At 45.7% G+C, this 25,026-nt stretch overlaps 1 protein-coding gene across 3 annotated transcripts; it reads left to right on the top strand.

The window, feature by feature from the left end:
• Positions 1 to 4,827: 4,827 nt before the first annotated feature.
• Positions 4,828 to 24,890, top strand: HMGXB3 (HMG-box containing 3). Of its 3 annotated transcripts, none has more exons than XM_048319615.1 (20): positions 4,828 to 4,935; positions 5,604 to 5,751; positions 6,171 to 6,345; positions 6,791 to 7,354; positions 8,026 to 8,124; positions 9,659 to 9,790; positions 11,841 to 12,256; positions 12,610 to 12,779; positions 13,082 to 13,179; positions 13,756 to 13,854; positions 14,396 to 14,545; positions 16,190 to 16,491; positions 17,853 to 17,980; positions 18,539 to 18,670; positions 18,938 to 19,122; positions 19,707 to 19,926; positions 20,995 to 21,128; positions 21,515 to 21,631; positions 22,047 to 22,256; positions 22,966 to 24,890. In XM_048319615.1, exons 2-20 carry the CDS (start codon positions 5,606 to 5,608, stop codon positions 23,434 to 23,436), a joined length of 3,948 nt encoding a protein of 1,315 aa, XP_048175572.1. In that variant the 5' UTR covers positions 4,828 to 4,935; positions 5,604 to 5,605; the 3' UTR covers positions 23,437 to 24,890. The 3 variants fall into 3 exon arrangements, with proteins under 3 accessions (XP_048175572.1, XP_048175571.1, XP_048175569.1); XM_048319614.1 differs by having other exon boundaries at positions 12,610 to 12,785; positions 16,193 to 16,491; XM_048319612.1 differs by having other exon boundaries at positions 12,610 to 12,785.
• The last annotated feature ends 136 nt before the right edge of the window (positions 24,891 to 25,026 follow it).

The following is a 25,026-nucleotide window of genomic DNA, read 5'->3' as shown; positions in this document are numbered from 1 at the left end:
ACTGGGGACAGCTCCAGCTACATTGGGAATAATGACACATTATTCCTGATATTCCTAAGGAAAGAAATGAGTAGGACCCAAATGTTTACTTAAAGGAAATATATTCTGGATCCTATGAAGAGTCAGACTTCATCAAGACTTTGCCTTTAATAGCCACCCACACTGGATTCAATCCTGTCTAATACACTCCTAGGGTGATACAGGGCCTTGGGGAACTTTTCCTAGCCTTTTAGACAGTTTATTCTTTAGACAGGAAGTTGTTTAGCTCCTATTTTTTTTTTCATCCTGACACAGTTTTTTAGATGGGTGCATTATCCATGGGAAGTTTTAGTGGATTTTGGATACTTGCAGATATCCTGTGGTGCTCTGTGATCAACTGGCAGTAAAGCTGGAGGTATTTCTTCCTCTGAGCTTTGAATGGTTATATTTCCATTTCACTTTCCAAATCTGAAGAAAATTAGTATTTCCAATTTCAAAAGCTTTCCCCATTCCTTTATCATAAGTAAAGAAGAAACGGGAACGCTTGGTTGGCCTGTTCTGCACTGTTCATTATTTTACACAAATGTATCACTAGGTTTCTCCTCTTCATAAAGTCTCTACAGACATGCTTTTAAACTGTACTTCTGATAGCTTTCATTATTTTCAACACCTAACATATAATACTTTTATGCCTCATTTAGTAGAAAACTGTAAAGATCAAATTTCCGTTTAAAATATGGAGCCTTGTAACAATTTTTTTAAACAACTAAAATAGAAGTCATATGAACCATTGCTTCTCTTTTATTACTTAAGAAAAAAAAGAATAAATATCTAGAAAATGTTTTCTGTATCCTTTTTGAAAGAAACATATTTCACTGACTGTAAAATAAGTGCTTGTTTGCCTGCTGAGGAAAAGATTGTTTGGATGGCGACTAAGGAGCCAAAGCAATTTCAAAGAAGAGAGGTGGGTTCTGTTTTATAAACACAGAAATCTCAAGTGCTGTGTGTGGCTAGAACAGCCCCACAGAGAAACTGAAAGTTTTATGATCCTAGAAGATTAAATGAGAGATTGGTGCAATAACTCTATTGGTTTAATGTATGCTTTGTTTCGGATAAAACGAGAAGAGATGTTTTGCTGCCTAAATCAAATACTTTTGGCCCCTTTTCTTGTTGATTTTGTGCTGTGACATCAATAACAGCCATTTTTAAAAGCCCAAGGCTTATTTTGTTACACCCCCCCCCCAAAACCTGTGCATATAACCAGAAACACTGAAAATGTTAACATTTCTGAGATCCTTGATGTTTGTTCTTGCAAAGAGCTCCCAAACAGACCAGCATTCATCAGAAATATAACAAATCCCTTTGTTGCTTTTCCACTGGTGCCATTTTAAAAATAGTAATATCTTTATTGCAACACTTCTGAGGGAAAAGGGCTCCCTTACCCTTCAACAGCCAGACAGATACTCCTTCTGTGTCTCCAGTCCTTTGGCTGCTGCTCTCACACCATGGTGTTACTGTCAGCACAAAGCCCACGGATGGCATGGTGACATGGGAGTTCTAGCGGATGTGTGCAGAGCAAGAGGGATATGCTCAGTGTGGTTTTACTCTCAGAGGAAAGAAAGACCCCCACAGTCACCAGTGCAGTGTCAGAGCAAATCTCAGGGAGGTTTAAAGCAGCGTAGAAGGACTAATGGCAACTGTCCCTGGTGACTACAGCTGGCAGCAACTCCACCTGGCTACTCTTAAATCCCCTACCACAACTCCTTTACCACAGCAGGGCCCACAGGGGTTTAAGCTCTCCACCTCCACGGGGAACACAATCCCCCAAAACCCTTGGCAGTGTTTTTCTCCTTGCTGCCATGCTGTCTCAATCTCACATGGCTTTTGTTTCAGGGGATGGGGTCACGAAAGTCTCCTGGAAACTGGTGTTGTTCAAGGGCTGACACAGAGACGATGTCACATCGCACTCTGAGACGATGGCTCTGCCCCACAGCACTCACACGACAACATTGTGGTGATTGAATTGGAGCCGGGATGGAGCCTTGGAAGGCTTGCAGATGGGGGAGCTGGAGCTGGATGAACTGTTACAGAATAGCTGTTACAATTTCTCGTCTATTTAAGCAGACTCTGAAGTCAACTCTTCAGAAGTAAAGGCTGGTACCTGCTGCAGTTCTGTGTGCCTGCCTGTCTTTTGAACTCCTTTCAAAGAGGCCCTTGTACTTTGTCAGGAAAATGAAGAGGGAGATCCCTGTGTAATCTCCATCAATACCTTTCATTTCCCAAGGTAATGATGCCTAAAGTGTCGCGGGGAGAGAGCGCCTTTCCCCTCCTGACACAGTGGGGACTCCTTTGAAACCCTCCTCAGGCTCACAATAGACACCCCGATACAGCAGCTTCCTCTGCTCCTCAAAATGCTATTACAGCATAGTTAAAATAATTTACATGCTGTTAGTACTTTTTTTTCTGAGATAAGGCCGTGTAAATGTCCATGGAAAAGTCAAAATGCCCAGCTTAGGAAGGAATTTGAGTTTCTAATGCCATTGACAGCACGCACGTCGTCAGAACTCCTCCATGAACAGAGAGAAACGTGGCTGCTTTCCTTCAAGTGTTTGTCTCTTGAATTATTATTTTCAGTTGTTCATTAGTCCTGTAAAGTCAACCAGCCATTTTGTTCCAAATATTTGGCTAGTTAATAACTCCAAGAAAATTCTAGTGGTCGTGTGTTGATCCGAATAAAAGTATGGAGCTTTGGAAAATCAGAGGGGTTGGATGGAGTGTTTCATGCAGAACAGACAGTTTGCCTCCAATTAACTTCAAACACTAACAGAGCACAGAAACGGCTGCAGGACTTCAGGAGAATAAATAACCATTTGCAGATTGAATACTGGCTGTTGTATCACTGCTTTGTGGGCTTTATTAATGACTGGCTCGGTGCGAGGAGCCTTTTTTCTGCTCCTCCACAATCAGAGGAGGCACGAGACAGATGTGGTTTACATTCATCTAAAGTTAGAAGTCATGATGTAAATTGCAGAAATAGACATGAATAGAGAAAAAAGCCAAAATGTGTAATTTGAAAAACATGTTAGAGCAATAGCTGTGCAATATCCTGCTTCCCAAAAGGTTCAGAGGAAGAGGGTTATGGGTAGAGAGCCGAATGGGGCCGTTTGTTTCCTTGGGAGCAAAGCACTAAGTTTTAACGTTCATGAAAACCAAGAAAACAATTACTTGGTTGTGTATGGAAACTTTCAGCCTTCAAAATTCAGAGAGAAATGCTGATAAAAAAGTGCTGGGATCCAAAGGTCCTGGGAGTACTTGGGAGCGGCTGCAGGAGCTGGGGTGATGCCATTTCCCAGTAGGGAGATGTCTGGCAACTCTTAAGACAGTGGTGACACAGCACTGGCCCTTACACCCAGCACTGAGCTTCCCTGGATTTCCAGCTGGATTTCTGCTTGTCACTCCACCTGCCTCATCACTGGGACTGGGAAGCTGGACTGACTGCACTGCTGACTGCAATGGACTGACTCTGGGCCCCTCAGTTCAGGGAGGACATTGAGAGGGTGGAGTCTGTCTGGAGAAGGGAACAGAGCTGAGGAAGGGTCTGAAGCACAAGTCCTATAAGGAAGGAGTGGCTGAGGGGGATGGGGGTGTTTAGTCCAGAGAAAAAGAGGCTCAGGGGTGACCTTATCACTCTCTACAAGTCTCTGACAGGAGGGGGTCAGCCTCTGTTCCCAGGTAACTGTTGGAAATGATGTAACTTTCCTAATTAATTTTGATTAACTTTTCTAATTGATTTTTAAAATTACATAGATATGTATTACAGTGACATAACCAGCAACCCCACAAGAGGACACAGTCTTAAGCTGTCGCAGGGAAGGTTTTGGTTGAACAACAAGAGGAATTTCTTCACAAATTTAACAATTAGTCCTTCTAACCCTTTTCTAGCTTCTAATTTTTAAGGGTATTGTTTCTGCCTTACCAGTCAGGTTTCAGCTGTATTCTTACTGGTTCTGCTGCTTTTGATGTCCCTGGAAAACTATTTTATTAATAGCTCTGAGATTTTGTACTAGCCTGTATTCATTAGTATGAGGCTTCTTTACCAGTAAGAGTATTATATTCTGACACACATTCCCCTAGTAATCCATGTTGGACGAATTTTTTTCACAAAAAAAGGTGATTAGACATTGGAATGGGCTGCTCAAGGAGGTGGAGTCACCATCCCTAGAGGTGTTAAAGGAAAGACTGGATGTGCACTCGTGGTGTGTTTGACATGGTGGTGTTGGGTTATATGAACCCAACCTAAGTGATTCTGTGATCGCTGGGACGGCATCACCGGAGCCTGGAGCAGCGCTTTGCCCCGGCGGCGCCGTGTTCCACCAGAGGAAGGGCCAGGCCTGGACCACTGCTCCAAGACGCGCATGAGGGAGAAATGCAGGAAAACGACGCAAGCACTGATGAACCCAAGAGCTCAATGCTGTTCCTGCAGAACGCACAGCCACAGCCCAAGCCGTTCGCCAATTAAGCGCTCATTAAGCACCAACTGCACCGCGCCGCCCGTACCGCGCCCCGCCCCGCCCCGGCCGCCCTCACGAGAAATGGCGGGAACGGGACACGCGTGCGCCGTCCTCTAGCCGCGCACGCGCACGAAAAGTGACCCCTGCCGGCCGCCGTCCCGCCCCGCCGTGCCCCGGACGCCGTCTCCGCGGTCACTTCCGGTGGCGGCCCCGGCGCGGAGGCCCCGGTGTAGCCCCGCTCCGCCCGGGCCCGGCCCGCAGCCGGCCCAGCATGCCGGGGCGGCCCGCCCCGCACAGCCCGCCCGCCCCGCACCGCCCGCACGCACTCTCCCCCCTGCGCGGCCGGCCCGTGGCCCCGGCGCTGCCTCCTCCACGCCGCCGCGCCCCGGCGGGGACGTGACCGCAGCTCGCCGCCTGTCTGCCCGCGCGGCCGCGGGGCTGCCCGGTGAGTGGGGACACCTGGGAGGGGGCCGCGGAGATGTTTAGCAGCACCGGAGGGAGCCGCGCCGCTCCGCTCGGCCTCGGGCGGTGCGGAGGAGACGGGGCTCGGGGTAGCGGCCTGAGGCTCGCCCGGGATCACCGGCTGCGCGGGGCCGAGGTGCGGGCCATGCCAGGGCTCTGCCTGGCAGAGTGGTGCTGCCTTGATCTCCTGTGTCCTCCCAGCGCCCCGGGGGCTGGAGCCCCGGAGAGCTGCTGGTGGGAAAGAGGATTGTGAGGCTTCGTGCTTATTCAGCCTCTGGCCTTGCTTTTGTAGTGTGGCTGTGATAGGGCACCTTGTAGCCAGACAGCTGCTGGCTGGGTGTACGGCTCCTTCTGGGTGACCAAACTTACCTGAGAGCTCCCCGTAGAATTGCAGGTGTGGAAATGCAGACGCGGTGTATCTGCACTGAACTGATGGTATTGACGTAATAGGAACAGAAGTTTCCTTCTAGAAGTGGATAACTAGAGAACACATTGTTCTTGGTTTACATTACACATTCACATCTTGGTTTAATTAGAGTCAAACTTATATGGCAACAGTGCTGTCAGTTTACTGAAGTGATTAAAAGTGCTGTTCGTTGGGAGAAACGTTGTATAACTTGGCAAGGGTGTAACACAGAACATGTGTTTTAGCCATGGAGGCTCCCTATGATGGCACTGAGGTAACTGTGGTGATGGAGGAGATAGAGAGCACTTACACTTACGCATCACCGGTGCCATCCAAGAAGAAGAAGAAACATAAAAGTGCTGGCGATCATGGAGAAAAAGCCAAGAAGCCTCGGTGAGTTCTTTCTGCCTTCATTTAGCTCCTTTGTAGGGTGTGGGAGCAGTTTTCCTTGTTTCTGACATGAGTGAGCTTTGCAGTGCGCTTGGAACACTTCATAGAGTAAAACATCATATGTGAAACATCAGCTTGACACTTTGGGCCTGCTCAGACATTCTTTACAGGTGCCACTGTAGCTCAATCTAGAGTTTGTGTGCTCCAGAATAATTTGCCTTAGGCTCTTTCTCAGAGGTTCTCTCAGAGGCTCTCCTCACAGAGAGTGTTTTCATTTGGTCAAAAAATGCACTTACAAATTAAATTAAATGTAACTTTCTTGTCACATGACCTTGCTACAAACCTAAACCTTGTGGATTTATTTTTCCCCAAGGAATTTATGTAGAATGACCTTAATGTTTCAATTTCTGGTTGTGTTTCAGATCTGCTTACCTTCTCTACTATTACGATATTTACTTGAAAGTACAACAAGAGCTTCCACACCTCCCTCAATCTGAAATCAACAAAAAGATCAGTGAGAGCTGGAGATTGCTCAGTGTGGCTGAAAAGAGCTACTACTTGGAGAAAGCCAAGCTAGAGAAAGAGGGACTGGACCCGGTAAGTTGCCTTTCTGGAAGTTCTTTGGCTGCTGAAGAGAGAGGCACTTACCTGCTTACATAGCACTGTGTGGGAGAGTTGTTTAACTGCAGATTCCAGTTTGTATCCCTGCTCAGGGCAGCCTGTAAAGAACCTGTGTGAGGCCCCTGCCTCTTGCCTTTGCTTTCTGTTCGTTTGAGGGAGAATGTTTTGTAATCCAAGATGGATACGTCTGGTACCCGCTCACAGCAGTTATTTTTGTGTCCTGTCATCAGAGTGAGTGATGGTAAAGTGGGTGATAAAACCAGGACTGAGAGGGATTCTGTAGGCTCTGTCATGTGGAGAAATTCCCAGCAAACTACTTCAGGAAACCGTTTGAACCTTAGGGATTAAAATAGCAGGATTGAGAACTGAATCTCTTCCTTTTCTCATATTCATTTATTCCATCCTCTGGTTTTGCCCACAGAACTCCAAGGCGTCCACTCGAACTGCTGTAATCCCTGACATTCCAGGCTTTCGTAAGATTCTCCCTCGCTCTGATTATATAATTATTCCCAAAACCACTCTTCAAGAAGACAGGAGCAGGCAGTCGCTGGAGCTGTGTGTGACACAGAGCCCGGCAGCATCCGAGGGCTTGGCGGCTCCCAGGAATATCACCAGCGTGTCCCGTGACACTGTGCAGAACATCCTTTCCGTGGACTCGGGCCAGGCCGGTGTCTCAGAGCAGTGCATTGCCATTGAGGGGCTGGCAGAGGACACGGCAGCCTTTGCCCAGCCCAAGGCTGCGGAAGAAGTGGTTGCCTCGGAGGTTCTCTCTCATTATGTTGGGCCTGTGACAGAGAAAGTGTCTGGAGATATCCTCTTGGACGAGGCTTCTTTGGAAGTAGAAGGACAGCCATACCAGACAGCCCGGGTGGTTATTGAGGAGTCTCTGGTTAGCAGCTCCACAGACACCTCCAACGGGACCATCGCTGTGGCCCGTCCCCAGGTGCCCGATGGGGTGTCTGTGGTGACCGTGGTGACTGGGAGGGTAAGTTTTTCCAGTGACACTCAGACTCCTGCCAGAGTCTTGCCTGAAACATGTGAGTGCTGTTTCTTGCATTTTACTTGAGATCCTCGGTGGGTGCAGCAGATCCTGTATTGTCCAACCTGCTGGTGCTCAGTGCTGAGAGAAACAGAAACTTTTGTAATCGATGATACAAAAGTAACTCCGTGACTGAGTCGTCTCTGCTTGCAGATTGACTCAGCCCTGTGCTGATATGAATTGTGTCTTAACATGACTGAGTTTTTTTAATTGCTTGTTATAGCAGTATTTGGGGTATTACAGTGCCAGTAACTGGGTTCTGCAGTTGCACTGCAAGATTTTGGTGAGGAAAAAATGCTACTGCTGTGCTCCTGATAGCTGTTTTCCTGCTTGCAGTGAGGTAGAAGGGAGTCCTTTCAAGCTGAGGTGTTAATGATCACTCATAGAAAACCTTAGTCTGTGAAGAGTTGGATTCTCTGTTTTCAGTTTCAAGGTGTGAGGAGTTTGGGAATTTCCAGAGTACATCTGGTAAGGCTGTTGCTTTTGAAACGGTTGCTGCTCTGTCCTGTATTCTGGTCTCATCAGTCCTTAAGACATATTAATGTTCATGAGAGGGGGGATAAGGGTCACCCTGTCTTTTGTCTTCTGCATGTATTTTGCCTTTGACTTCATTTTAGGATACTGAAGAGAGTAGCTCCTCCACACCTGCAACACAGTTTATTATGTTACCTCTGCCAGCTCATTCTGTTGTGGAGAACCCAGCATCAATTAAACTGGTAAGAAATTCAGAGTCTTGTATGGTATGTTAAGGTTTGGATGTATTGTCACAGATTTGTCTTAAAGATATTAGAGTGGGAAGGATTTGCTCATGGTTCAGTTCTTGAAGATAATCCAGTTTGGAGTCATCATATCAGTCGATGTATTTCTTGTCCCTGGTGTTATGTCTTGTGTAGGCAAAGGGGGGTCTCTGACTTCCTACCGTGTCTTACAGGGGCTTGTTTTTGCTGCCTTCTCCCTCAGGGAATTCTTGGAAACAGATGGAGTAGATAAAGCTATTGCAACACGTCCAGCCAACAGCAATTTCTGTGTAGCCATCTACTTCCACTACTTGGATGCATATTTGTTTTCATAAAAAGCCAGTGCCTATCCCTTTAAGGGCAAGGATCTGCTCTTATGACAGGAAAACATGAACTCCAAAGCTCTTGCTTTGGCCACATGACAGGGGGAGCCACATGAGGGGAGCAATGACCTAAGGTTTTGAGAAGCCATATAAAAGGTTGCGTGGCCTATTGCATGAGGAAAAATAGTATTATTTCTCTAATCTAACCACTCCAGCCACCTGTGTTTTTGTATCATTTTGGGACTTCATTTACAGCCAGTACTGCAGCTCCTTCTGTTATATAAGCTAGCATCAAATCCTGTTTTCCAGGTTCTCTATGCTTCCAGCTGGTGGAACACTGCAGATATTTATAGTGGTGCATAGCATGGTGCTCTTCCAGTTGTCTCGGAGAGAATGGAAATACTCAGGTTTTTGTTCCTGAGAAGTATCTGGCTTAAATTGGTTCATTCCTTTGACAGCAGCACTTGCACTTCTAGAAGAAATCTGTACCTAGTTAGGGAGTTACAGTACAACAGCTCCCTCAGGAGTGTTGAGAACAGGATATTGGGAAGTGCTGTGCTGACAAAAACTCAATGTGTTGATGCAGTTGTCCTGGTGAAGATGACAGGTTCTACTTCAGTTGTTTGTATAAATAGTGCCTGGTGATGCTGCTCGTGTTTCAGTAGTTCATAGCAAGTTACAGTGAAGGATCAGGGAATACTTGACCGTCCCATACAGCCACAAATTACTGACAAAACTGCTTCTGCATCATGAGTGCTTGTCTTCAAGGCTTGTTGCTCTGGTGTTGAGTGTTAATCATATCTTGTCTCACTGTGGATTGCTGTTTGAATCGTTTTTGTGCCATCTTACTATGACTTTCATGTTCAAAAAGAACTGTTATATCACTGTAAATGCAAGATTAGCTTCTCCAAGAGGTTATGTGCATTGTTCAGCTCTGCTCTGCAGGTTGATCTAAATTCTAGTAATACCAGAGGCTGTTGTGTAGACTGAGCATTTAGACTCAGAGTAGTTATGGTGCTGACTCACCCTGACCCAGCTGTGTGGTGGTTGTTCAATAAAATTAATAATAGTGGAAGGCTGGTGATTTGCCAAATAACATTTCTAAAATGCTTATGAGGAAAAGAGAGGTGATCAGCACAGCTTTGTGGTTTTCGGGTCTGTAGACAAATTCTTGACAATTCTTGTTTCAGACAACCACCTATACTCGCAGGGGACATGGAAATTGCACCAATCCTGGCTGTTCCTTCACTTATGTCACCAGGCATAAGCCACCAAAATGCCCAACATGCGGGAACTTCCTGGGAGGGAAATGGATCCCAAAGGTAAATTTTTCCTTTCCTGATTTTGAGACAAAAAGTGCTGGTTTTGTGAATGCCTGTGATACTTCTAGACCTGTAGATCTAGCACAGGAGGTCAGATACACCAGAACTGATCCCTGCACTTGTGTTCCAGTGCTTGTGCTGGAGCAAGTCACCATTGCAGAGGACACTTGGCCAAGGTGAAACCTGAAATCACCACACCTTGGGTAGAGATGCTGCTTGCATCTGTTAAAATAGATGGGGCTGCATTTGGTAACTCTCTCATTGAGAGGATACACATTCTTCTGGCTCTCTGCCTGCACAGTTCGTGTTACTGGAAGGCATTACCTGTTCTGCTACATCCCCAGATAAGCTCAGGAGGTTGTTTTGTGGTAATTTATATCTGCATTTGAAGTTCTTCTACAAATTTAGTTTTCTGTGGTCTTTCAACATTGTTATTTTAACAGAAAGGAGGAACTCTCAACTACAGTAGGTGTATGATCCTTTAGGAGCTTTTTGGTAAAGTTGATCTAGTGGAAGCTGAAGTGGTGCTGGGTATTTTTGTCTCCTGGCCATGTGTCTGATCATTCATAATATTCTGACCTCTGGCTGGAAGGAAATTTCCAGGTCTTGGTAGAGTTGTGAAGCTTGTCTGAGTGGAAGAGTCTTTCTCCACATGATGCCTACTCTGCTTAAGATATTGGCATATCTGCTAGCTGTGTACAGCAAAACCCACTTGATCCTTAAACCTTGGCACTATCCTGGTAATTAGTCAGCTCTGATCAGCTGTGTGTTTCTGTCTGAAGCAAGACTCCACAGGCACAATTTAAAGGATGTTCTCAGTGTGAGAATTGGCATTGACATTCAGTGGGTTTGTATGGATTTGTTCTGAACCTCCTTTGTTTTGTGTCTGGATCCATTAAACATTCAGGGGTGAGAACTTTTTTGGGCAGCTTACAAACTGTGGTGGCTGAGCTGAAGGCTGAGCTTCCTGTGTGGTAGGGCACAAATAGTGATGGTGACATCTTTGCTTTTGTGTGGTAAACTTGCTGAGGTAGAGAGATGGCTGAATGCAAAGAGTATTTCTGGATCCTGCCTGAACATGGCATGTCTGCTCCTGTTCAATCCTACACTGGTTAGAACTGAAAGGTTTTACAGGGAGTTTTCCTTTTTATCTTTCAGACTTAGTCTGCTCTGCTGGGAACAGGTTTGCAGATACAGTTCCATTTGTTTGTGTGGTGTCATACCTTGGGAAAAACATGCACCAGGAGTTTCTTTTTAACTGGCAATAGTATCAGTAGAACTGAAACTAAATATATATGTATATATATACCTTCCTGATCCTTAGAAAGGTTAAAAGATATATTTTTTTAAAAACTTAGATTATTCTTCTGAATATGCACTCTGCAGTGAGCTTAGAATTAATGTGTTTATCATGGCAAAGACTCTGGATTCTATGTCTGATATATTTTTGTGTGTTCCAGTTCAGTGTTTGTTGTATCTTTGTTGACTCCAGTACAATGATTTCTGTAGCCTTAGTCTTGGAAGTAACTTTTTTTTTTTAAAGTCAAAGAAACTTCCTAAGTAATCCTGTTTTCTGGCTCACTCACATGCTTGCTTTTCTGAAAGCATGTATCCAAAAGATGCAAATTCTCTGTCTTAACTCCCTTTGATTCCTCAATAATGTGGAAGAACAGACAGCATCAGAGAGCTGAAGCCGTGAAAGAGGAGTGTGGGAGGTGGGTCCTTGCTACGGAGAGTGGTGGGTGACTTTGTGGTGTTGGTGCTAATGGTGATATTTAAGGGAGTTTAAGAAAGATTGATTCTTCAAAGTAAACAGTGTCTAAAAATAATACACGAAGGGCCAAAAGGCCAGATACAATGTTAGCAGGGCCTTTGCTGTTGTAGGAGATGCTGTCTGTCTACTCCCATACAATTCAGTGCTTAAACATTTAGGATTTTGCTGTTTTGATCCAGCATTAAATAGGCCATGGGAAACATGGCGTATGTGCAGGGAACTTGCTTATCTGTGAAAGCTGAAAGCTCTGAAATGTGACTCTCTCCTTGTTTCCAGGAAAAGCAACCAAAAAGCAAATCTGAGCCAAATTCGGGCACCTCTCTTAAAACTCCAGCAGCTAAAAGAGGTCAGCAGTCAGTCCTCACAGAACCCACGGCCGTTAGCGAGAGTTCCTCCAAGTCCTCCTTGGAGAGCTCTGAAGCTGTCAGCCAGCTGCTGAATGCTGTGCCTGTCGGAGGGCAGATGCCTGAGATGGAGTGGGAGGAAGTGATCATCTCTGAGGGCCACTTTCTTCCAAATAATGTGCTTGCTGAAGACAGGAGGAGCACTGTTGGAGTGATGCTGGGCCAAGAGAGCCAGCGGCAAGCAGACGCTTCTTCGGAGCAGGCAGAGAAAGGAAGTGTAGGGCTGGGAATGTCGACATCTTCTGAGGTGTTGAGTCCAAATGCCTCTGTGAAAAAGCCAGTGGTGGGGTGAGTCAGTTTTCCATGTGTTAAGGGAGCATATGATGTCTATTGTGTGCTCATGGGACTAGTCCAAGAAGTTGAAGGCTGTTGGCAGTGCATCCTGTCAGACTTACTGTGTTTGCTGTCTGTTTTGTGCCAGTTCAGGATTGTTCCTTTTAGTCTTTGTCCATCAGAACTAATACTTTTTTAAGTGACAATTAAGTTGTAGTCACAGGGCAGATGCAGCCTTAGCATTGTCTCTTTCTATTGCAATAGCTGTGATTAGTGTGCTAACAAAGCGCAGTTCAGGGAAAAGAGGAAAACTGAAGCTGAGGGGAAAGCAATGGAATATTTTTCCACTTGTAGCTCTTGTTTTTCAGAACTGATGCAACAGCTGCTACACACAAGGGACAAGAAGTAAAGAGTAAACCAAGACCCAAACCCTCCTTGCTGGCTGCAGCCAGACCCATGCGAGCCATTCTGCCCGCTCCAGCCAGCGTGGGGAGAGAAGCCAGCACGGAGCAGCCAAGCAGCAGGCAGGCCTTTGCAAGTACTGGTAAAAGCAGCATTCTCTGGTGTGCTTTGGGAGCTGTTGTCTTTCCTCACCATGCTGAAGTGGTGTCTGTCAATAATAAGATAGGTTTCAAGGGAGGTGGTTACCAGTGCTAGAAAAAAACCACTTTGTCTCTGCCTGAGTGCAGTAAATGGGCCATGAAACACCTGCTTGGGTCATTTCAAGCTCAGAGGAAAGATCTCACATGGCTATCTATAGTGGCATTTACCAAAGACGTCAGAAAGAAACAGAACCTGTTTTCTCTCATTTAACCTGGTGCATCTCTTTCTTCCTTCTAGACAAGCATTCCCCTGTGAGAACCTCAGGCTTGAAGCCCAGTACACTGAAACAGTTGGGCCAGTCAGTTCTGCAGCCACCAACTGCTGAGGAGCTAAAGGTTGTTCTTTAAATGCAAATTGTTTTCTTGGATTTTTTGAGCGGAGGGTTTTGTTTGTGGTTTTGGGTTTTGGTTTTTTTTTTGCTCCCAGGTGAGTGATATGACCTGAGTGAGAAATAGAACATAAAAATGTAGCAGCTTTATGATGATGAGATCTGTGAGTGGCAGTTTTTATGGTATGGCTGGGTAGCAGAATGAAATATGATATGGCTGGGTAGCTTGGTGGCTGAGTGTGTGAACTGAGCTGAGAGATGCTGTTGGACAATTTGAGAACCTCCCAGCTACTTCCAGAAGATTGTTGGTACTTTGATAATGACATGCAATATTGGATACTGAGATGTTCACCTGTAAAGTATGACTGAGTATGCCAAGATGCTGGAATGAATCTGTGTGAATTGTAATGTCTTAGCATGCAAAGCTGTTGTAATGTGCAATGTCTTGTGGTATTATGGATATTAAATGAACATTAATTAATTTCTTGGGGGCAAGAATGCTAATAGATATTGATTATTGATGCATGCTTGTATTTAGTAGTAGGTGTCTGATGGGTGTTGTTTTTCTGCTTTCAATCTCTAGCTCCACAGTGCTGTGACAAGCACGGCATCTCAGGTTAAAGTTGTGGAGGTCAAACCAGACATATTCCCTTCCTACAAGTACAGTTGCACAGTTACTTTGGTGAGTATATTTCTAATAGCGTGACTTCTGCCATGGGGAGCGTCCTCTCTGGGATGAGAATGTTCTGGGACTTCTGTTTTACTGACTTGCACAAATACATCTCACCTTTAGCATGAAATAATCTGTACTTTATCTGTTGTCGCTAGACCTAATCCAGGGTGATCGTGCTCTGTTTTGTAGTTATGTTTGGGACCTTGTTAAGAGATGGATTTTTAACTCATGTCCCCATGCATAATCCCCATCCCCTCCTTGAATTCAGCAGGGAGAATCAGGGGTTTCTGAAAGAATGTAATGTGCTTCTGGTCTGGAGAACTGGCCCCCGAATGTTTAAGTGCCAGTTAAAGGATTCTGTGCAAAGTGCCAGGGCTTGCTATTGATGTTTAAACAAGAAGTTATAAAGTGGGGAAAAAGCACATAATAATCTTTTTTAGGATCTTGTTGGCTTAGAATCATAGTCATTCAGGCTGGAAAAGACGTTTAAGATCATGGAGTCCAACTATTAAAAGTCAAGGTCAGCAAACATCTCTTTTATGTCATTCAGGATTTGGGATTAGCAACATCACGTGGCAGAGGGAAGTGCAAGAACCCCTCCTGCAGTTATGTGTATACAAACAGGCACAAGCCACGCATCTGTCCAAGCTGTGGATACAACCTTGCCAAAGACAGGACTGAGAAAACAGCAAAATCCCTGGTAAGGTTCAGGCTGGCTTGTTTTATCACATCTGTTGTGAGCTGGGCAGAGAAGTACCTTAGTTTGCAAGGACCTGTGGGAACATGATTTGGGCTTTTTTTTTTCATTATGATAAACTTGTCTAGCAGAATGGTTCCTATTTAAAATACCTGTGGTGATGTTTGTACTGTCCAACTCCTGTAGCAGTGGTGCTTCAGGCTGAGAGTAAGTCTGAGCACACCCAGTGCTACCACTGGGTGTCTCCTTAACTTAAAAATGCTTCTGTTGTGTCAGTACGTGCTGGGAAAATTGACCCTGAAGTCACAGTATTGCTGTGTCAGCTCTGCTGAACTTTGGACTTCATCAAGAAACTCCCAAGTATGCTCTGCTTTGTGGGCAGTTTGGGGCTAGTGTCAGTTAAGTCAGTACATCTTGTATTTGAGCTTCCTGTTTTTAAGGGTTTGTAGAGCAGCTTTACTTCCAACCTGAATTTATTTCTGGTTGTAGGGTTTTTTTCTGATGTACAAATACTTTTTCAGCTGTCTGCTGTTCTATGTGGATGTAATTAATTCTGGGGTTTTTTTGGGTTTTTGCCTTTGCAGTCTCAAAGTTAGCTTTTCTCATACTGAATTGTCATGTTTTTAAAATAATAAATGAAAAAAAGGAGCTTTCCTGCTCTTAGCTGAAATGCCTACTCAGCTTATAGACAGAATTTTAGTCTGTGTAGTAATGACTCATCCACTTGCCTTTTTTTTTATTTTGAAGAACATAACTTTGTTTAGTGGTTTTGTTTTTTTCTTTAAAAACACAAACAAACTGAGATGGCTTGTGTGAAACTCACACACGAACAGCTGTGTAAGGAACAGCAGTGTGCTTAGCTCAGCTTGCGTTCTGAGAGGCATGTGGCTTGTCTCTTCCTCATTTAGGTTGGGTTTTTTTTTTCTGGTTCTGGATGTGTTTAACATTCCTCTCACACAGTTCATTGTTGTCTCTGGGCTTTTGACTGATCATTTGTCTCACTGCTAGACTAGTCAGAAAACTAAGCTGAGATGTTGACAGAAGAGTTTCAGGGATTTAACAGATCAGGCTGTTTGTGTTCTCTGTGTTCCACCTGGAGTTTGGTTCTCCTGTGCTTGTGCATTTTGTTGTGATAGCATGTGAGCTGGAGAAGGGTAGACTGTAGCTGATCAATTGTTATTGATTAGGGTGTTCTGTATCTCACAGCCCCCAGTTCTCATTTAGTACTTGGCTCCTCCAGCTTTTGGACAGCTGTGCAGGCTGCCCTGAGCCTGTGCCTGAAAACTCATGGAGAAAGACAGTGATGATTGGGGGTTCAAGTGATGAGGGTTATTGAAGTGTTTCTATACCTGTTGGTGGTTATCCTTAACTTCTGGATCCCCAGTCCCTGCACTGAACAGTTAATGGCAAATCCATGATGGTCTGGCAGTGCAGGAGTTCCTGAAGGGCTGGGCTGTAATAAAGTGTTTTTGTTAAAGTAATTTGAGCTTGAAGCTCCTGTGTGGGGTCACTGATTCAGCAGTAGAGTAGAAGTCAAGTTTACTGCGTGCAAAGGTTACTACTGTGTTTCTTCTGCCTTTTATGACTTCTTTGGACTTCTAAATGTTTCATCCCCATGCTTGCCTAGTTGCATATGTTGCTTTCTAGGAGGTCAGTCCAGGTCAGTCGGACGTGCTGAACACCAGCGAGCCGCTAACACCATCCCAGAAGGAAATCCAGCGTCAGTCCACGCTGCAGCTGCTGCGCAAGGTGATGCAGATCCCTGAGAACGAGTCGGAGCTGGCAGAGATATTCACCCTCATCCATGAGCTCAACAGCTCCCGGCTCATCCTGTCCAACGTGAGTGAGGAGACAGTGACCATCGAGCAAACCTCCTGGTCCAACTACTACGAGTCTCCGTGTGTGCAGTGCCTCCTCTGTAACAGCCCCTTGTTCAAAGGGGGACAGAAGTAAGATTCTGCTTTGGACTTTGACTCTTCCACACTCATGCTGATTTTCTTTGTTCTGAGTCTGCCTGAAATAGTACTTGCTTTAGCTGCTGGTGATGAAGCTGGTGAAAGTGACACTGAATAAGCTAAATGTGTGTGGAAAGGGTTTAGCAGGATCAAAGAGTGACTGCTAAGTCTAGATGTAACTTTTTTCATACTGAAACAGAGTATTTTCATTAGTCATCCCCTCTTTGTTTTCCATTCTGATGCTTTGAGGCTGAGAGAGGAAAACTTGTGAGTTTACAGATGTGCATTATATGATTTCCCTTTTCTCTCTCTCCCTGGCCTGAATATTTCCTGTGTGGATCTTTTTGCTGATGATATTTTCATTCCTTCCATTTCTTAGTGTGTGCTTGAGTGAATCCTTTTTTGGAGCAAATATCCAAATTGAAACCTGAAGGACTTTCAGAAACTCCCAGTGCATAAGCTAGATTACCTTAACTAGATTTGTATGAAAGCCTGTAGGATATCTCCTCACTGAGTCTGCCAGACATCCCTGTTTCTAAAAGCATGATCTAAAATATTTCCCACAGCAAAATGTCAGGGAGTTTAACATTGTGTTTCTTTCTTCCACAAAAAAATTCTTGATACAAATGATGGATGTTTGCTTTGGTCAGGCTAGAACTAACTGAGATCTTCCCAGAAGAGATACTTTTTATGCTCTTTAGTTTTTTCAGAACAGAGCAATCCCACACCTTCTCCCTCACCTTGGGACTTACCAACATGTGCATTGTAAATCCTTGCCTGTGCCTGAGTGCTTTGCAGTGCTCTCTGCATGTTGGACTCTCCCATGTTCCTGCACAGGCTTTAATTGAAGCCCTGCCAGTGGGAAGGAGGTGACTTTGGCTTTGATTCCTGTTTTCTCAGATGGACAGCAGTATTTCAGCCACTGGCACTTTCCTGTCTGAATTTCCCCCTCAACAGTTACACTGTAGAGGAGCAGACCTTTCTGAATCTTTGTGTGCAGGGACAGGCTGTCAGGTGGAATGTGTTACTGATCACCACAGCAATGGGACAGATACATCTCCCAGGGCAGCTGGGGCCACAGGTTTTCTCCACCTCTCCAATAGTATGTGCCCAGTGTATGGAGCTGGAGGGATGCTCTAGTGCTGTTAAAAGAATGTGAGCAGTGACCTGACTCTGCCAGGGAAATCTGCTTTAAAATGTAACTTTTCTTTTCTTGGTGTGAAATGATGTGGTGATCTGGCTTAGATTTACACAATAATTAACTCATGTTAACTAGAATGTCTAAAGTTACTGCAGGGCTGGACTAAAAAACCCATTGGCTTCACTTGGAGTGGTTTTTTTGTTGTGTGTTGCAGTTCCCTTGCTGGTCCTCAGGAGTGCTGGCTGCTGACAGCCAATCGGTTACAGGTGGTTACAGCTCAGGTCAAAGTGTGCTTGAACCTGCAGTGTCTGGCCCTCCATAGCTTCACTGACATTTACACAGGTAGGAAAGATGTGAGCGTACCAACATACAGCATGACTATGGTCTGAAGCCTTGGGATTGTATCAGGCCATTGTCCAGGCACAGAAAAGCTTGTTCCCTTCCCAGTGTACTAAATTTGAATTATTTTTTAATTGCTTCTGCTTATTCTGCAAGTAAATCTGTATTTATGAGAGAAAACACATGAATGTTCTGGTGAGGAAGACCTTGCCTTGATTCACTGGTATAGGTCTCATCTGTGTGAATGCTGAGTTCTGCAAGGCAACCCCTGAGATCATAGTCAGAGGTATCTCTGGACAGTGCTGTTTCTCAGTGTTGGCTAGTGAGGAGATGGATTGGCAGCTGTTCCTTGTAGCTTTTTTAATTCAAAGACAAGTCTGTGAAAGGAGATAATCTTTCAGCAGGGAACTCTGCACTTCAGAGGTGCAGAAGCACTGTTTGTGTTTCCATTATCCTCTAAACTGTACTCATGTGAGTATTTTGTGTATCAGTAAGGAATATATTTCTTTGTGAGGAATATCTGGGACCCTACAGACAATAACTGTCTTGTTTTAACTGCAGGCCTTTTCAATGTGGGTAACAAATTGTTAGTGAGCTTGGATCTTCTGTTTGCAATCCGAAACCACATTAAACTTGGAGAGGACCCCAGAGTGGCTGTTGGCACTATCCTTGACTCTGTTCAGGAGCAAACTGGTGGGTTTTCCTTCTTGCTTTTTACCATAACACACCAAACTGTGACCTGGTGATGATTGTTAGGCTATAAAAAGGCAACCCTCACCTATTTTAGTGTGGTATGTTTCTATTAAATCACTTCCTAAACCAAACAATAGCTCTGTGACCAGTTCTTTGTACCAATTCTCTGGAGGGCAGGTTTGGTTTTATCCTGCATAGGAGAGCCTTACTGACTCTCCATTGGCTTTAGGAAGTGAGAACTGTAACAGTGGCGTGTTCTCTTTTCAGAAAAAAGCCTGAGCCCTGATGAGCAGGGTCAGCTCCAGGAACTGCTGTGCAATGGCTACTGGGCCTTTGAATGCCTGACAGTCCGGGATTACAATGATATGATCTGTGGAATCTGTGGCATAACCCCCAAGGTGGAAATAGCCCAGAGGAATACGGAAAATGTCCTAGCACTGAAAAATATAGAGGTAGGTTTTTCCCACAATCCACATCCTGTTCATGTTCAAAGCAAATCATAATGATTTTTTGCTGACTCTGGTCTTTGTGATGCACAATAAATACATGAGACCTTTGTGAGTGGCTTTCTGCTGATGTGTAACAGGAGGATGTGGCTGGAGCAGCAATGCCTGTGCTTCCTCTTAGAGGTGTTGATGTGTAGTTCAGGGAAAACAAGATCCTCTGTCCCTGGACCTCAGCTTTTGTCCAGCAGCCTCGGGCAGTAGGAACCTTGGATGGAAGTTGTTGAATGTAGTCTTCTTCCTTTGACATGAACACATTCTTTTTTTCCTCAAGTTTCCCTGAGGTGCTGTCTTCTCTAATGGGGAAAAAAGCCCTAATAAGAGAATGTAGCGTGTCTGACACTTGTGTCAAATTTTGAGTCTTACTTGATGCAAAGTGGTTGTGGCAAGCTTTAGGAGATTGAAATCATCTTGTTATATTTGGGCTGAGCACTCTCCTGTATAGTCCTCCTGCCCTGTGTGAGACTGACACAAAACTGCCAAATGTACTGTGGTTATTTGTATTTGACCACTGTGTTTCTTCCTCTCTGTAGTTTACTTGGCCAGAATACTTGCCATCAAGTGAAGTGAATGTAGAAGACTTTTGGTCCACGATGGAGACGGAGGTGATTGAGCAGGTGGCTTTTCCTTCTAACATCCCCATCACAAAGTTTGATGCCTCTATTGTTGCTCCGTTCTTCCCTCCACTGATGAGAGGAGCAGTGGTGATCAATACAGAGAAGGACAAGAACCTGCATGCACAGCCAGTGCCAGGTAATGGCTCAGGCTGTGCTTATTAAGGGAGAGCTTGATGTGTTGGTGACTTGAGTCTTGGTGATGTTTAGCATTAAGAATTGCTGATTGCATGACACTTCAAAAGTTGTGTGCTGAGAAAAGACAGGAACATTAAGTGAGTTCAGCTGTTCTCATACTACTTTGCTGCTTGAGGCTTGGCTTTTCCTGTGAAGTTTGGATGCACTGGTGGGCTCTGATACATTTGAGACATGGGAGACATGAGAGCATTGCACCCCAGATGAGATAGGGTCTGATTGCAGAGGGATGTGTGCACATCTTGAATGCCAGTCGGTGTTTGTTTCATGTTAGACTGACGCTTGGAGTGTGAAAGTTACAGGTAGTGCTTGGTGTCTCAATGTTACAATCTCAATAAAGGGTAAGTTTTTACAGAACTTGAGAAAAGACTAGGAGAGTGGTGTGCTAGTCCTGATCAGAGTCGTCAACGTTCAGTGTATCCACTGCATATTGACTGCCTGGAACAAGAAACAGTGAGAGGAATAATCTCAGAGCTGAGAGCTAAGATCAGTTAGCACCCAGTTCCCTTAAGAATTTAGGTATTGGGTATAAGAAGCAAAACTGGCTTTGCAAGCTTAACAAGTATGTGAGTTGGCTTTACAGACAGGGCTGCAGCTGCTTCAGTTCTGCAGAAGAGCTATGTGGGCTTTTGTGGAAGTGAAGCTCCAGAGAAAGAACCAGGGAGATGTGAAGGCTCAGCCTGGAGCTGCTCAGTCCAAAGGCTGCAGTCACATTTATCTCTGCTCTTCTTCACTTGGTTATCCTTACATCAGTCATTTAAAGGTTACAAATGACAGTATAGATAAGTGTTTATGGAGTCTGCAGCTCTGCTGGGCTCAGTCTGGTGACCTCAGCAGTGAAGGGCTCGAGACAAGTGTGGGCTGTGATGCACTTTGCAAGTAGGACTGTTCACAGCCTTCTCTTTCTGGCTGTGGGTTGTGCAATCTCTGCTTCTGTAGTCTTCGTAAGAAATTATTTTGGTAACTTCCCTTCCTGAAAATGAGTGCTGAGACCTGTTTCCTGCCTTTGCAGGTAATGGGAGTGCCTTGGTCAGGCTCCTTCAGGAAGAAGTCTTCAGGCCTGAGCTGATAAACTCTTACAGTGAGGAAGAGCTACGGAGCTTTCTGACACAGTGTGGCGTCCCCTGGGAGGCATCACATACAAAGGTAATGGCTTGTTTGCCCACATACAAGCCTGCAGGAGTGGAGCTGTTCTTCACTGTCTTTCTCTCATCCACTCCTGCCCTCCTAGACAATTAGTTTCTCATCTGACTGCACTAAGGGCAGGGATGGGTGCCAGCAGGTTATAAGATAATTTACACATGATGAAATAAATTGAACCTTTGTGGGCTAGAAGAAAGGAAGCCTGTAATTACCTTGTCATTGGCTCAGCATTGTGTAATTGCTTGTCATCCTCACAGTGCTGAGTGCGGGATTAGGAAGTTATTGGATGATGTGCAAATTAGGATTTGGGAGACCTTGCATGCAGCCTTTTCCCGCTCTGCAGGAGTCTGTTAATTTTAGCTTCTTTCTCTGGGGCCTGTCTTTTCTAGGACGAGCTCTGCTACTCCCTCCTGGCTCTCTGTGAGTTTGTACAGAATGGGACAAGCATCACACCACCTTCTGCTCATCACACAGGAGGGAAAATCTACAAAGTGTGTCCACATCAGGTAAGGAAGGCTGGAGCCACAGTGTTTGTTTTGTTCCCTGGCTATTCACTATTTGACTTACCAGCATGGAACTTCCTTATTGAATAGAAGCTATGGAATGGGCTTCTCTGAGCCTTGGGAATGAAACATGTTCCTTGGGGCTTGGAAAATGAGTGGTCCTGCAGGAGATCTCACGATCTGAAGCCTGGTTTTAATGTTGCTATTGAGGTACAGTTTAAAACCATCTCTTCCTGAACAGGACAAAGTGAATGTGTATGAGGAGGAAACAGAGTATCTTTAGAGAAAGTAGCTGTCTGGTTACTGTATAGTCTGGAATACCTGAAAGGAAGCTGAATTTTTTTAAGATTAGGGCTTTTTTCTCTAAGTTTTTGGTTTTATTGTGCTGCTGATGTTAATCTTTTTTCTTTTTTTCCAGGTTGTGTGTGGCTCAAAGTACATAGTAAGAGGAGAAAATGCCCGGGATCACGTGGACTTGTTGGTATCCTCACGTCACTGGCCTCCAGTGTATGTTGTTGATACAGCCTCTTCAGTGGCACTATGTGCAGACCTCTGCTGGCCTGGCCTGACTTCCCAGATGTGGGGGAAGAACCAGGGCTGCTTCTCTGACCCCATGGAGCCTCCAGCGGTTAGTTATGTCTTTACTCTCTGCTGCGCCAGTCCAGTATGGAAACGTTTCAAGGGAGATTTAAAATTAACCCCCCACTCCTATGTAACCTGCATTGTGCCTCAAGATGATTTCATAGAATCACAGAACGGTTTGGGTTGGAAGGGCCCTTGAAACTCGTCCAGTTCACCTCCCTACCACAGGCAGGGTCACCTTCCACTAGACCAGGTTGCTCAGAGCCCTGTTCAACCTGGCCTTGAACACCACCAGGGGTGAATTTGACCTGATAAGTGTCTCCTGATTTAAGCTCTGCCAGTGAATCACTTCTAAGCATAGCAGAACGTATTGTGTGTTGCCTGGGGCATTGTGTTTGATTAATTGTCCTTAATAGGAGGAGCTGTGCTGGGAAGTGCATTGTAACGGTTCCAATCATGAACTGTGGAGCACATCACTGATTTTGACACAGCAACTCACTTTCAAACTCCTGCTATTCCTTGAGAAGTGGGACAGGAAGATGGTTCCTAGTGCTTTGGGGTTATCTGAGGGCACACAAGTGAGGGAGGGAGTGTACAGGCCACCTTTGTGGCATTTAGGGGATGCCTGGGTCATTTAGCCCTCCCTCTGTACTGGGTCGTAGTGTTGGTTGGAGTTTGGCCAGCCAATAGTTTTGTCTTCTCAGCTGCGGGGAAGTTACTTGTTGTTCTACCTGGTGTGCGTGTCTCTCCCCCAGTACGTGTCCTGCCCTGAACTGCTGGACCAGCACTACAGCGTAGACATGACGGTGGCTGAGCACTCCCTTCAGCATCCAATCACCAAGTCCTTGGCACGCCGAATCGTCCACACGGGCTCGGAGCAGAGCAGCCCCTGGGATCCCACAGCTCGGCACCACTGCATCTCCCTGTGCCGCGAGCTGGAGCCGTACGGCGCCATCATCGCCGCCATCGACGACAGCAAAACCAGCAACGTGCGCCAGAGGCCCATCACCTTCGAGAACCCCACGCACTATTACCTCTACAACCGCCTCATGGACTTCCTCACCAGCAGGGAAATCGTGAACAGGCAGATCCAGGAGATCGTGCAGAGCTGCCAGCCGGGGGAGGTGGTGATCCGCGACGCGCTCTACCGGCTCGGGGTGGCCCAGATCAAAACAGAAACAGAAGAGGATGAAGAGGGGAAGCAGGAGGAGGATAGAGGTTGCTGAGTAACAAAACAGCCTGTTGGTGTCTCTCTCTGGTCGTGTGGATGGGTGGGCTGAGCCAGCTTTTGCAGCTGTCTGGCTTGAGGGTTTATTTTTACAGGTTAGAGATGTGATGCTGGTGGCTTTGACTGCTGTTACTGACCAAAGAGCTCTGTGCTTCCATAGCATCGTGATAGCTGCTGCGAGCATGGGTCTGTCACCCCCTTGCACAAGGCTGCAACTGCCTTCAAGGCATGTGATGGACCTGCTGTTCAGGGCTGTGGGATGTTGCCCTCCCTGCAGCTGGAGAGGGAAGAGGAGTTGCTGGTAGCAGGGAGTGTGTGTGGTCAAGCACACACAGGTTTTTTAATTCTGAATCTTGCTTGCTGACTTCTTTGTGCTTATTGGTGGCAGGGCTGGGGGTGTGGGACCAGGCATGAAAGGTAGGTGGCTACAAAGATTTCCCCCAAAACATTCTGAATAGGTGAATTTAGGATACTGACTCCTGCTTGGTAATCTTGCAGAGCTCTCATATGCATTGGCTGCAAGGAGTCTTGAGCAGGAGCTGTGCTGTATCTGAGGAGCCTCCCTGGAGGCTGCACACCTGGGTCCAGTATTATGGGTGCTTTGGCTGCAGGAAGTTTCTAGAATTGTTTGTCCCTTCACATGAGCACTAATAATTTAGAAGCCAAAAGGTGCAGTGAGTGGAGTGTGTTCTGTATGGTAAGGTAAGAACTGAGCCCCAGGGCAGCCAAGGGGTTAGAGGGTGGTTTGAGTGCTGTGCAAGGGGTGGCTGTGGAGAGGGGAAGGACACTCAAACACTGTCTGTGGGATCAAGGAGGAATGATGAATGCAGTGTCACCAGAGTGAGCAGGGTTCCATATTCCACCCTCATGGATGTGCTGGGAGAGCTGCACCCACGTGTGCAATCTCATCACTTTGTCAGGTGTCACACCTGCCCTGCCCCTGCTGTCACAGCGCTTGGGGGGTTGGAGGAGTCTCCTGCTGCCCAGGTTGCTTTGTCAGCCCCTTGAAAGGAGTCAGGATGAGACCTCTGCCTCTGCAGCACACCTGAAGAACACCTGGGGCTGCACGTGCAAAGCTGTGCTGTCATTGCTGCAGCTCCCTTTGGCCATGGCTGGTGGTGAAGCTGTTTGGTGTTTGCTGTGACCTGCAGAGGAGAGAAGCAGGATGCCAGACTGCTAAGTTGCCATCTTGGGAGTTTATTTTGTCTGAGTGAGCAGTGGGGAAGATTCTGAGGCTTGCGGTGTGGTTGAAAACTCCCTTCTGTGAAGGGGAACCTATTGAGTACCGTACTGTTAAAGTAAATGTATTAAGTCTGAGCAAATGCAGTAATCATGGCTTGGGGTTTTTCTGTTAAGAACATTAACTTATTATAAGAGACATTAGTGACTTTTTTCAGTCAATGATAAAGTTTAATAAATTATCTCCAATTTTTGGGGTGAAACTGTGGTCAAGTGACTTGTTCTTTGGTTTTTTTTGTGTGCAAGACCTGCATGGCTTCAGGGGAAAGGGCACAAACACTGCTGAATCTCTTCTGCATTTACCCTGGCATTACACTTCCCCCAGAGACTGCTGCCATGTGCCACATGG

The sequence above is a fragment of the Corvus hawaiiensis genome, chromosome 15 (genome assembly GCF_020740725.1).
Source record: "Corvus hawaiiensis isolate bCorHaw1 chromosome 15, bCorHaw1.pri.cur, whole genome shotgun sequence".
Classification (NCBI taxonomy): Eukaryota; Metazoa; Chordata; class Aves; order Passeriformes; family Corvidae; genus Corvus; species Corvus hawaiiensis.
The sequence above is the reverse complement of the archived record's forward strand: the minus strand, read 5'-3'. Positions and strand labels throughout refer to the sequence as shown.

Bases quoted from the DNA above. Each gene is read 5' to 3' on its own strand.
- HMGXB3 (XM_048319612.1), top strand. From the start codon at position 5,606: ATGGAGGCTCCCTATGATGGCACTGAGGTAACTGTGGTGATGGAGGAG. The intron at 12,786-13,081 runs GTAAAAGCAGCA...TCTTCCTTCTAG, and splicing joins GCAGGCCTTTGCAAGTACTG to ACAAGCATTCCCCTGTGAGA. The intron at 21,129-21,514 runs GTAATGGCTTGT...TGTCTTTTCTAG, and splicing joins GGGAGGCATCACATACAAAG to GACGAGCTCTGCTACTCCCT.